Here is a 13,797-nt window from a genome sequence, read left to right as displayed (position 1 = left end):
TGGGTTTCAGCTGGGTGGGGGAGAGTGCTGGTACCTGGGTAACCTTTGTCACTGCAACTAAATCTGTGGTTGAACAATGAAAATGCAATGCTTTTTATAATCTTCATTCTCTTCCCTTCACTTCTTTAGGAATTCGAGTAAATCTCAATCTCTCTCTCCCTCTCTCTCTAATTTACACTCGCAGTTTATAAATTAAGAAAACACTCTCCGTTAGTGTTTTCCGAAGCTGTGAATGACATTTTCCCAACTACATTATACACAGTGGAGATACCTTATTCTTCCATCTATCCCTTTACAATCTCTTGATTATTAATAAACACTCAAAAATAGTACTTGACTTTTTTTAAAAGAAATCTATTAATTTATGTTTTATTCCTCATCTTCCACCATTATTTCCAGCATGTGTCCATAAATGCTGAACAAAATGCCCCAGAGAAAAAAGTGCAAAAGCAAGCAGTAAAGAATAAAGAGACAATAAATGCTTAGTGGTTTACTGATGTCGCATGCTTAAAAACAAAAAACAAACAACAACGAAACTCTAGTAGCAAAAACCATGGGCTCTCTTTGGTCTCTGCAATGAAGACAAAAGCCCTGATATTCAGCATGAAACGCTGTTCTTCGTTGGCAGTGTTAGCAGCTGTTCTGGAATGCACTTAGCTGGATTTAATGACGGGTTACTGACATTCCCCCAAATGGATACTGGGCCCAGGCAGCCAATTTTCTGCCACCTTCTTGCCTATGCATGTCTATGTTGAGTGGTTCCACAGTACCCATCAGGAACCGCTCGAGAGCCATTACAATCAGTAGAGTAAAACATCTTTTTTACTCCAAGAAAAAAAAGAGATGAATACGTATTTCTAGGGTAGTCTGAATGAGCCATCAAGAACCCCAAAGAATGAAGGCACCTGAGTGTCAATGAAACACCATGTTATGCCTTTTTGTTGGCCACACCTGCACCAGAAAAAAAAAATACATATATGTGTGAGGATCTTGAGCAAAATGTAAACCTTGCAGGAATTATACCTTGTGTTGTATACACTACAAAGTTCTTGTTCTTGTTCTTGGAAAGTGTGGCTTTTTCACCATTTCAAAGGAATGAATGCAAGTGGGGGCGACCAAGCAGCTGACACATCAGGCAGCAACATGTGAATGGGAGCACAGGGGCAGGAGCAGAGGGTGGGAGGGGCTGCTGCTTACTCCACTGACTTCAACCCAGCCGGGCAGGGAAGGCTGAGGGGCAGGGGGCATGTGGAAGAAAGGCAAGTAATTTGCATTAAAATGGGAGTCCCCTTCCCAGGCGAGCAGCAATGACCTCAGTGGATGTTAAACAGGGGTCTGGTTACTTCAACAAAAGTGAAGCTCTCCATTTGTCCTTTTCTTCTAATACTAGGATTCTTCCCATAACCTTAGATGATAATGCAATGAGAAAAGGTGAGCCGAGTGGTATAGGCATGTGGGCAAGTACCTGAGGGAGAAAACATGGGGATAAAGGATCCCCATTCCCTCTGAAATCATGGGCTCCTTGAGGGCTAAGTCAGCCTCTTGAATGCAACTGAACATACATTTGTGTGCTTTATTGTTTAAAGGTTGGGAGCTGGGCTGAAAACACATTCATTACTCCCTGTCATAGAGCAGTTGATGCATTCTAGGCACATACAATTAGGCTATAATTCTGTACAATGACAGACTAAACATACAAGTCTAGACAGAGAAAGGAGACGACTGAAAATATTCTTAGACCTTTGCTAAGGGCATTTTAGCATTTTCTTATCAGTCTACTGGCAAATATTGTAAAACTCTGCTTCATTAAGGTCAAAGGGAGTAAAAGATTCGCATGACTTAAATTCAAGGGACTCTTTAAATTCTCCATCAAAAACCAGTCTTGAGGCCAGATATTATTAGCAGTCACTCAGCAAAAATCTGAGGATGCTCAGTTGTGGTTCGTTTACCTTCTGGAGAAAAGGCATGAGTTCCTAAACAGAACCACCCATATACACATTACAAAAATCAATCACATTATATGAAGGTTTTTGTGATTTAGGAGTTATAAAACTAGTGACAAAATGTAAATATGCCACATTCTTACTATTTATTCAGTTAGCTAAGAAAATAAACCACAGAAATTTTGATTTCTTAAAACTGGCAGTCTATAGTCACTTGTTATTGGAGAGTGTAGACAAAAGAATTGAGTAATAGAATGGAGTGGAAGAGGTTGCTCACTGAAGGGGAGCAGAATACATGACCTCAAAATACGTCACTTTTGCATGTGGATTTTTTTTAACTGAAGGCAAGACCCAGCAGACTCAAGAAAAACTTTTACTTTGCCCTTTCCTACCTAGAAGGATTTAATTAGGGGGCCTAGCTCATAGAAAGAGCTATCACTAAAGATAACTTTTACCTGAATGACCTACCTGTATGGCCAAGCAAACATCTAATCATCAAATATCTGCTTCTCTTATTGTCTTGTGAATTACCCTCCTTCCCTTTGAAGCTCCAGACCCTTATTCTATTCCTTAGCTCAGAGTGGCACATAACCCTCAACTGCCCAACTTGCCACTGGATCTCATTGTCTTTGTGAAGTTAATCTGTATTATGTTAATCTGTATTAATTCTCTTGTTAATCTGTATTATGTCAATTTAATTAATAGACCAGCTAAAATAGAACTTATAAGCATAGAGGAAAATTTTTCCTCCCCTACACTGATTATCACCAATAGTAAGAAAGCAGACTAGAACCCTCACCCACATCAGCATCCTCACATGGGTACCAACAGGACCATTTTGCAAATGGTCTGTAACCCTGCCCTAAGGTTCTGCTATGCCAGCGCCTTAATGCATTGCTTCCTTTCTGCTCTCATACCCAAAGGACCTTCCTAAACTCAGTCATAGAATGTTGCTACCCCTTACATATAATCAGCAGTTCTTTCTGATAATGCTGAAAGCATTTGTTTCTCTGAGAACATCTTTAACACAAATTTTAATGTCATTACAAAAAGGAAGCCAGCCAATATCTAACGCCAGTATTTCCCATCGATAATAATAATCACCAAATATACAAGTCAAATAGATTTTCAACAAGGGAGACAATTTTAACACTAGCTTATGTTTATTATTTTGCCATGTAACAAGCACTGTTTTAAGATCTTTACACGTATTAATGCATTTGATCCTCAGGAAAATTCTATGAGGTAAAAACGATTGTCCCTTTTTTACAAATAATAAAACTGAGGCATAAAATGATTAAGTAACTTGTCCAAGATTCTATAGCAAATAAGTGTTAGAGCTAGGATCCAGAATCTATACTCTTAATCATTATGCTATGTTGCTAGGGAGGATTTGATTTCTCAAAAAATTTTTAATTATTTTAATTGGAAGAAGTGGCACAATAATGAGAAAAAAGACAATTAAAATTAACTTTCCTTCTCCTGTCCCTTGTACTAGAAATGATTTGTATTTGTTGTTTCGAAATGATGTCTAACACAGATAATCATGGTGTACTTCCTATAACCCTTAGGAGATATCCTCCTCTATCGGTATATGAAGGAAGATCTAAAGTTCAATTAGAGAAAGATGCAAATAGAAATGGAGAATGAAGCATGGTAAGCGTAGCTCTATTCTTATGGTGGGACATAAAAATGATTCTCATCCAACATGATTAAGGTATAAAAAACATGCTATAATATATAAATAACAATTTTAGGATAGTACGTGAATTTATCAATATAAGGAAACAAGACTGTTGCTCTATTTTGAAAAGACTCAATTGTTGAACCTTCACTTGAGCGAAAGCCTGAGACATGTTCACGAAAGAGTACCTAACCCTTTCTCTCAAGAAAGCTGGTCTTGCTTCAGTCCAGCTTAGATGTGGCCAGAAATGTTACATCAGGGCAAATCAGCAGAGAACTGCTCTGGGCACAAAGCAGATATTTGTTGAAGGATTTTCAAGGAAGGTAATGCTGCAATAGGTTTGAGAGTGTTAGATGGTCCTAGATGACTGACCATTCATTCCAACAACTGTAGTATGTCAGAGATGGATGGAGCTTATTGATCCCAGGACTCACATTCTGGAGAACTAGAGGACCCACAACCTCATATTACATGACTCCCACCTCGTGCAGAGAAGGCATCGTATTCCAGGTTCCTGCTCAAAGAGTATTTTGTTCAAGATGACTAAACCTTTCGGAGTGGTTTGAGACCTGCAATCCTGAAGAAACAGGCAAAATGAACCTCAAAACCATGTTTAAATACCTGTACAGGGGGTAAACTAGTACAAGGAAACAAATTTAGTTGTGCTGCCTGTACAAGCTGTTGGCTGCATCAAGGCTACCACCAGTCTTTCATAAGCGCACACTAGACACAGAATCTAGCTCAGCACTGACTGATACGACTAGGTAGGTAACCAATCTTTACTGTAGGTGACAGCAGGAAAAGGAGGGAGATTAGGGTGCATTAAGCCAAAGTGCTGGGTTTTTTTTTGGTGGGGTGGTGGGGAGGGGAACCTGACCTTCCTAGTCCACTAAAGTAATACAGGGTACTTGGTCCAAAAATAGTTAATTCTTGAGCAATTCTTGCAGCCTTTCATTCTGCAATACACATCTGTCACTCTATAATGTTAATCCAAGTACGAATGAACACAATGGAAATCACAGGCCTCACTTAGAAAAAAAGCGGTCTTATAAACAGTAGTAGTAAAAAAGCCAGAACAACCTATAGAGAAAGAATAAAAGCTTGAATTTTACATTTTGAAACATACTTGTAGGAAAAGGGTACTTCCCTTATTTTTCTTTCTGTGAGATGATTTCAAAAGTCGAGAAGATATATAAGGCATAAAAACACAACACAGTAACAATCATATACTGTACCTTTACTTTACCAAATCATGTGTTGTCTGATAGTGTCTGGATCATTCTCTTTTTTTTTCTCAGTGCAAAGATACTTAAGAGCTGATTTTTCACATGACTTTGCAGCAGGTTTAACTTTTAATGAGCCAATTCTTGCTATGTTTTTCTTAACACATTTACTCAATTCCATGCTTGAAAGCTACAAATCCTTTGATAACTAGAATGTGTGAGATTTTACTCTAATATCAAACTCAAAGAGAACCGAGACAGTCTCATGGGTATACTGCTGTAGGCAAGTATGATTCATGAAGGCAACGGCATTCTATAAGTGGCTTCAAATTTCAGTATGTACCAGGTTAACTGAATATGATGTGATCAGTCAAAAAAAAAGCCTGAACCTCATTCCTGATTTTATATCGATGACAATAAAATCAGCAATCACACAACAAAATCATATAGATGGAAAAGTTTTCTTTACTCTTTCACATAAAATTTAAGTAATATTCAAGAATAAAATGCAATGCATTATCTATGATGGATTAATGACAAAGCTTTAGAGAAATATGTCCTAGGTTTGGAGTATTTATGGGCCAGCAACTCTGTTCATAATCCTAAATGTGACCAACGGGGAGAAATATGGGTCACCACTCACAAGAGGAAGACAAGATGGGTGAGTCTGACTACATTCCCAGTCTTAGAAGTCAAGGTACAGCCCCACTGAGGTAGCTAGTTAATGGTAGCATCTTCACGTATGACAAATTTTTGCATCCTTACCTTTAATTTTACTGTAGAATTCTTTTTCATCTCTGAAAGAAAAGCTATTTTAACAGCAGTCTGGAATTTAAAATTTTTTTTGCCCACACTAAGAAAAGTGGGTGATACTACCACAATGAAATGATGATGTATATTTCATTTTGAAATGCAGATATTTCCTTTTGTGGGTGAAGAAGGGAGGTTGTGGGATTCTGGAGGCATCCAATTTGTATTCATAACTTCGTTTGAGTAAAATTAACATTTAAATAGTTGGCAATCCCTTCAGGTCCTAGAATAGTGAAAAAATTTACCCCAGAACTTAAAACCTTCTAAGAATCCACAAAATATATAACCCACATAGCAATAACTTAGAGTTGACTTTCTCAAAACATGGCTCTGTCTAACCTAGTAGATAATAACAAACACAAAGAATCCTTTAGCAAAAAGAGAAAGTCTTTTTTGATTCCCAGGCAAAGCTTTCTTGCCAATGGCCTGTTTCCTCATCCTTTCAAATTCTAGGTTAACAAATATCGAACCAAAGCCTCACCTGGGACCTCAGGAGAGAATCTTGCCGAGTGTCGGGATACAAAAAGTTTCAGTTCTTGGTCTAAGTTGCATTCAATCAGGTTTGTGTCCCATGATCGGATTCCTAAGGAGGGAAAAGAAGACAGGTGACAACTTTCAGTTAGTCATTTCAGAATGGTTTGGAAAACAACACTGTAACACCTCTCAGGCTTTAAGGGAGGGTGTGGAAACTTCTTTTCTGAAGAGCTTGGTGATAAGCGGTGGATGCCCACAAGATGGGAGGGCTAGGGAGGTCTCTCCACCAGGCCACAAGGGAGGGATAACCAGCAGCGTGGACTGAACTTCTGCCCCTCATAAAAACATAAATGCTACTTTTCGGAGAGAGAAAAGAAAACAGTTATTAGGAAAATAACAGGCTGTACTCCAGGGAGGGAATAGAAAGGACAGGAAGATGGTGAGTTCTGTAGCAGTTAAGAGGCCACCAGACAATCTCTGGCTTTTCCAGGATCCACTTGTAAGTGGCAAGAGAATGTAGGATGAAAGTAGGGAGAGAGATATGGGGGCTGACATTTAAGTCCAAGCCTTTGTTTTTAAAATGATGTTTTTTCAGTGTGCATAAACATTGTGTGTACACATATAGTTTCTTTTCTTTACTCATCTCATTTTTGACCTTGGTTTTTCAATCCCTAGATATCAATGCAAAATTTGTTATCTTATATAAAAAGGCTGGATCTCAGCCTTCAAGACTTGGCCTGTCTGTCCTCCCAGGCTTTTATTTTACCTGAATAGCTTGGCAAGCAGCTCTTTCATTCACGATTGTTAGCTGCGTCGAATTTTTTTTATCCAAAGGCAAAGAAATGTGGCAACATTTTATACTTTATAAACTTTCTAAAAAATTGGGGGCCATGAACTGTCTATTCTCACAGAAGTTCAAGTTTCCATTCACTAGGCTAGAAGCTGGGGTGAGGAACACTGAGACAAGGAATACCAATGCCCTACCTCCCTAGTCTCTTCCTTTCTCCTCCCTCTGCCCCTCCTCAATCCTGCCCTCCCAAACGGGATATCTAGAGGGGCACTCAGAAGACATCAAAGAAGGGAGATCTGGGGAGCAAGCCAGGGAAAACTGGGGAACCACGGAACTCTGGAGTATATTTTTATATTTTCCCCAAAAGACAGCTCATGGTGGAGCCAGTATGTAGCGTCTATGACTGTACCCATGCATGGAGCATCCTTCATTGCCAGGAACAAACCTCTGAACAACAATTATTTATTGCATACCTAGCAAGGCAGAGACATGAAGATCTAGGTATAACAGAGTAGGTGAACTATCTCTAAGTAAACACCCATTCGTTTAATCATTTTTGCTGGTTGTTAGTCGTGCATACAGACTTGAGAGTATAAATGACAATGTGTTATTTAAAAACACCTCTAAATCGTTAATGCATATCTGCATTTACTCCCATTTATATCCTGTAACGTCTTCCTACCTTGCAAAGAATCAAGGTAGGTAGATAGATAGATAGATAGATAGATAGACAGATTCATACATACATACATAGATGTGTGTGCCTGTACACACACACACATTACAAAAAGATTCTAGAATCTCAGCTGACTGCACACATTAAAATATCTTCGGATTATACACCAAATATCTTTTCTACTATGGAGAATATTTTCCAATAGATGTATGTCCAATAAATAGAGGTAAAAGTATCTCATACAATCCGTGAGAAGAATTCAGGTGTGAAAGAGTTAACATTCCTAAAGAGGCTAAATTATGAGGGAGAATTTTATGGGTCTCCCTGGAAACATTAACAGCCTCAGTTTGCATTTGCGCTAATGGAACATTTAAATTTTAACAAGAAAGGCATGTTGAGATTTTGTGGATCTTTTTAGTGCCGAAATGATAAATGGGTTTTTGTTTCACAGAAAGCTTGACAGGTTGAGAGGTCTGAATTCATTAGAATATTTTACTTCAACCTATATGAACACTATATACTCATCTAGTATGAAAAATCGTCGCGCTCCTGTCTGAGCTGCTTCATTAGTAATTGTTGACTGGATTCTCTGTGCTCCAGGTCTGAGCTCTACTTTGTCTTCTGGCTTGTCAAGTTGGGTCAATAAGTTAATAATGAGACATTTGTATTTAAATTAAATTCATACAATTTTTCTGCCTTTGTTCTAAGTTATGTCCAAACTGCTACATCATTTGAATGACTTCATCTAGGGTTATACACAGACTTGCTCTTACATTGTTGTTTGCCATTTTCCCCTTGGCTTCAATTAACTTGTCATGACACATGCAATTAAATGCTTACTTTACACTTCATAAACTCTTGGTTGTATGATTTATAATTGAGCAATGGAAAAAGTAAGAAATAGTAGATAAAAACACTTAGTAATTTTTAAAATACCCTAGTAAAAAGCTGATAAAATATTTCTCATTTTTACACACCCAATGAAACTAAAACTTTAACGTTCTCTTTTCAAGGGAGCAATTTCTAGCCAAATTATTTCTTAACAATGTATAATCAGTACTACCACTTATAAAATAAGGGTTACAATGGATTTACTAGTTATTTTAGTTTGAAAGGAAATTTTTGGAAGCAGGCCACTTTCTATACCAATTTTATAAATAAAATACTTTGTAATTATTTTGTGTCTTCTACTGGATAATATTAGTAAAGGGAAACAGTATTTCTCAATGAAAGATCATACTGCATTTAGTAGGTTTATGTATCTCCCCTTTGTGTCTAAGAGGAAGCCATTGGTGGGCCCTCTAAAGCTCATAAGACAAAAAAAAAGATTTTCTATAGCCCTTCCTACATTCTCTTAATTCATGGCTGGAGAGAATAGTTGGGTGTTGGCTTTGAGAAAACAGGTTACTCTGAAGAGGCTTTCAGAAGCGGGTCATCTCATTCCCTGATGGGTTGTAGAGAACCCATGATACATCCTGGCCCCTTTTTTGATTATGCCCCCAGTAAATGCCAGGTCAAGCTCTTTCCCGAGACTTTGCTTTTCCAGCACTCTATGAAGACTGTGCCCCTTACTGGCTTAACTAGTTGGGGGCAAAACAGGACAACTCCACCATTTGGAGATCAATCTCTACTTTTTAAATTTCTGTGCCCAGATGGCATCTGTCACCCCTGGGAAATTGGCCCATGGACAGGCATCCTGAGAACTCTCTCCCCTATTCTGAGGCTGTGCCCTAACCCTGGAAGGGAGTGCCATTACTCTGTCAGCCAGTTCTCCAGCCTCTGTGACCAGGGGGTAACAAAGGATCTTCCCATCTCACTTCACTGTCCTTAAGGCATAGTAGTGTACCAAAGGGAGGTTAAAGTGCACATGAAGTTTAAAGATGGAAAAAAGAAAAAGGTTGTGTATATGTGTGTGTGTGATTTATAATGATTTATTTAGTGGTTATTACAGAAGAAGTCAGAGTGAGCAATGAGGAGCCAGGTTCACTTACTTTATACAGGTTAGATCTGGCCAAGTTTAACAGTGATGGAAACATTTTGCAGATTATTTAATGAAACCAACAATTTTAAAAAAGCACCTCTCATTTAAAGGCTAAAATCTATATTCTTAAAAGAGACAGGAAATTGAAGAAAGCAGAACAAAATTACCACGCATTGCACGTTGAAATAGCACATGTATTCTATCTGATAGTTATTTGGGCCTTTGACAGGTTGATATTCCTCTATGAGCTTCAGTTGCTCTCTCTATGAAAAATAGGCTTTTGAATATTTTTTGCAAGTATCTAAATGATTAACCTAAAACCATAAGATTCTATTTGTAAAACTATGCTAAAAGTGATCTAAAGTCATATTAGAATCATAAACTAAAGAGAGTTAAAACAAAGAAAATGCTAAATTCAAGGTTTTATTTCTCAAATAAATTTTCCTATTTTTTCCCTTGACTTAACCTTTAATTTGCTTTCTTCTTTTTTCAAGCCAACAACTTGAGGTTCATAATATACAAGTTATTTGTAATGCAAACAATATCTTACATACAGAGCTCATCATTTCAAAACACTGGTGATAATCTAGGTCTCAGTATCTCACATTAAAAACAAACAAAAGAAGTGATTTATAATAATATATTTATTGGTCTAAAAATTAGAACTTATTTGAACAGTAAGCTTTTAGAGAAGATTAACAATAAATCATCAATTTAATGACCTTACATTTGGGGACTGGCTTATACTTCAGCATGGGTCATAGAACCCCTAGTAGATAATACCAATTAAATAGTGCAAGAAGAAATTTATCTGCCTTTGACTTTGAAAAGTATAAAGACGAAAATAATAAATACTCTCTAAAATTTCTTTTAATCCCCACCATGTGTTGATTTTTTACTGCTAAAATAAAGTAAAAACCAAACCCTAAACTTTCCTGAGTTCTTAATTCTCTTAAACATCTTAGACTAAAAATATTCAATAAAGTGACAACAGAAAGTTACAATGTAATCAGCTAAACCTACACCTAAAAACTCAGGGCAGTAGAGGTTTTAGCCTTTAATATAGATTTTAGCCTTTAACATATGCCTATCTCTTTATGAATAATCTTGCTGATTCCCAATGTTAACTAGAGGAAAATTATGCTCTTTGATAGTAATTGAAAGCATCAAACTGGAGCTTAATATTCCTTTAAAACAATAAAATGAAGCAATGAAACTATCACAAGCCTCTAGAATTCAATTTGCAAGGCATGGATATATGTAGCCCTAAAACAAATTGGAGGAGTGGGGGCTTTGCTAAAAATGGGATGGCTGTTAGGTCCATATTGTCTAATTAGGAAAGAGGCAGAGGAGGTGCCAAGGAGTGGTAGCTGGTGGTAATGACAATGGTTTGGCATAAAATCCTGCAAACTAACTAAAGAAAGCTAGTCTGAGGAAAGACTATTGTTTCAAACTTGAGAAGAAATGACCAAACCCTACATTACGCTTTTTGAATACAGCTGAGAAATGTCTCTTTTCCTTATTTTCAAGAAGCATTTACTAAGTATCCATATTGGGATGTTTCAGGCCTATTGATTTACTGCATTACTACCATCTTTCTACAGGTTGATTCTCTAGGCTTCAATAATCAGATGGCAAAAATCCAAGTCACCAGGGTCACCAAACCCACAGAGCATCAGTTAAGTTGGGAGGGCAAATAGGTAGCGAGAGTAACAGATGCTGAACTGCTTTCCCAGCCTGCAACACACAATCAGAGCCAAACCCCCTGGAGCATCTCCATCTTGCTTCACAGAACGCAGCCCACAGGCACCAGCAAGCAACAGCAGTGGTATCACAGTGACCTCTGGAGGAGGCCCAGCTGGGACGTGACGGCTGAGGCAGTAGCGTGTCAGGCAAAAAGGCAACAGCCAGGCTGTCCTGTTGCTAAGTCATCTCAGACTGTCCAAAAAGCTATGGGAGCACGTAGCACTGGAAGGCCCTGCAGCTAGAGCTGCATCCGAGACCCCAGGACTCTGGAGAGCAATCTCCAGAGGAAAAGCAGCATCTGTTACTGTGCATAAGGAAACAGCTCTGCTCACTGACTTGGCTGATTTTTAATGGGCTCAATATAGCCATTTCGGAGTTTCAGGCAAAAACCTGACCAAATTAGGAATTCAGGAAGACATGGTGATTGCAAAGGGAACATGAGGGGCTTCTAAGTTTCTAGTAATGTCTGGTTCTTGATTTGGGTGACACGGGTATGTTCATTTTGTGAAAATCCACTGAGCTCCTCATCTATGATTTGTGCCTTTCCTCTATATACTACTTCAATAAAATCTTTTAAAACTAAAAAAAGTCAGGAAGAGAAATCTGAACTTTATCACTAAGTGCTAATAGTGGAAAAAAGAATACAGAGGGTGTTTCACAGCAGTACTTAGATGTGTCTTAGATTTTATCTTCGAACAAAAGAGGCTTGAATAAACAACCCCCTGAGGAACGGGATACTGAAAGGATGATCAGCAAAGTAATAAGCGGGAAGGTAATTATGCTCAGAAGGTGATTTCTGAGCCACCTCCCTGCATGGGGTGCAGCCCACAAGTGGATGACTATACAAAGGCAAGGTCTGAAAACTGCTGTGTTTGATCTCCCTCTAGTATTAGCCTGCCCTGCACTATCGTGATGGAGCCGGAAAGCCAGAGATGCTACAGAGGTGGCCCTTCTGACACTTACGTGGTATGACCTTGAGCCAGTCGCCTTATTCTTTCTGCCTCTCTGGGGCCTCATCTCTAAAATGGGGGTGATGGTTCCTTTCCTGGCACAACATCGGGTGGTTATAAACATTTCATAGATAGAAAAGCACCTCCTAATGTATTATTATTCCCTGGCAATGGTGCTGCCAAAAATTTTTTTTTAAAAAATCCAAAGTCATTGATTCATATAGTAGCCACACCCAAAGTAAGTACGTGTGAAATTTTCCGAGAAAATGTTCAAATGAACTGAATTAGAACAGATCAGATTAAAAGCCTATAGTTTGAAAATAAGGGTTATTGTAATGTCTATAAGGCATTTCATTACTGAAATCTCTTATTCTTGAATTCTTTTCGAATAAAATAACACGTCTTAATTCTGCTCACTTTTTCTTTTTCTGGTTTGTTTTTTTTTGTTTTTTTTTGTTTTTTTAGCTGAAAGGAAAAATCAGTGCTTTAAAGTTAAACAAAGAAGCAGGTCTGCAACTCCAGTCCCCACCCTTTGCAGCCTTTTGTTCTGGGGACAAGCGGTCGTTTCCAAAGGCAGAGGAAGATGACTGACAAGCATTTCTTTTTTTTTTGTTTTTTCTAAAATAAGATATTTCATTTGTCTTTTATTGGGTGGGGGGTGGGAGCGGGGAACGAGGGCTGCGTGAACGCCCTTTGTCCGCCTCCGGCTGCCGTAGAGACCGCAGTGCGGACTGCACCACGCCCACCCACCGGTGTCTCCAGGCAGAAACGCTTCAGCACCACCCAAGAGAATACAGCGCGGGTTGGGGCTGCGGAGGGGCCTGGCGACCTCGGTCAAGAGCGAGGAGAGGTCTGGGACGCCGGGGTAAAAGGGAAAGGCAAAGACCACAGCTGCCCACCCGGGGACTTCGAGCGCAACAAAGCTGGGCTGAGGAAGAGGTGGGGGCACGCAGTAAACCCAAACCCGAGGTCCACAGGGGCTGCGCCCTGTGGGGGCGCCGCAGTGCAGGGGCAGGTGGAAGTACTGCGGCAGCCCCAGTGGGACTGGGGCGCGGGTCGGTCCGCGTGCCCGAGGCGGCGCCCGCGGGACCCTCGGGCCCCGCCCAGGGTTCTCTGCGAACCGCTATTCTGCCTCTGCAGAGCGCGCTCCTAAAGCGCGCACCGGGAGAGGCGCTGGCCCTGCCTGCCGCCCCTCCCTTCCCTCCCCTCGCCCAAGCCATCACTCCCGAGGCCGAGACTTTTAGAAGAAGCCCCACCCCGCAACTTGGGATCCCATTGTCCTTCCTCAAAGCCACAACCAAGGTCCTAGGGGCGATAGCAAGGCTGGTGCGTCCAGGAACGAAGTGCGGGCGGTTCTCCATCTCTGCGTCCCGCGGCGGCGGGGGGGCGGGGGGGTGGCGGGCGTGGCCCTAGGACTAGCCTAGTCATTCCAGGGAAAGAAAAGATCGGAAGGTTTTAAGCCAGAAAAGGCATTTCTCGGGAGCTGAGGTGCTGTGGTGAGAGTGATACCCACGCGGGCC

General features: G+C 39.9%; 1 protein-coding gene and 1 long non-coding RNA gene across 3 annotated transcripts in view; one reads left to right on the top strand and one right to left on the bottom strand.

The window, feature by feature from the left end:
- MAP1B (microtubule associated protein 1B) overlaps nt 1-13,797 on the bottom strand; it is a 95,579-nt gene that overhangs the window by 80,882 nt on the left and 900 nt on the right. Inside the window, exon 2 of the mRNA XM_006913125.3 lies at nt 6,142-6,243. Within this exon, the coding sequence (XP_006913187.2) occupies nt 6,142-6,243 (102 nt within the window). The remainder of the gene's footprint in view (nt 1-6,141; nt 6,244-13,797) is intronic.
- Nucleotides 10,505-13,797, top strand: part of LOC107195782 — a 72,553-nt gene continuing 69,260 nt past the window's right edge. The window contains exon 1 of one of the 2 annotated variants that reach the window (XR_001517025.2): nt 10,505-13,216. This is a non-coding gene — a long non-coding RNA (uncharacterized LOC107195782). The remainder of the gene's footprint in view (nt 13,217-13,797) is intronic. The other variant, XR_003046731.1, reaches the window with a different exon arrangement.

Source organism: Pteropus alecto, unplaced genomic scaffold (genome assembly GCF_000325575.1).
Source record: "Pteropus alecto unplaced genomic scaffold, ASM32557v1 scaffold20, whole genome shotgun sequence".
Classification (NCBI taxonomy): domain Eukaryota; kingdom Metazoa; phylum Chordata; class Mammalia; order Chiroptera; family Pteropodidae; genus Pteropus; species Pteropus alecto.
Note: the sequence above shows the minus strand (reverse complement) of the source record. Positions and strands in the feature narration are given on the sequence as shown.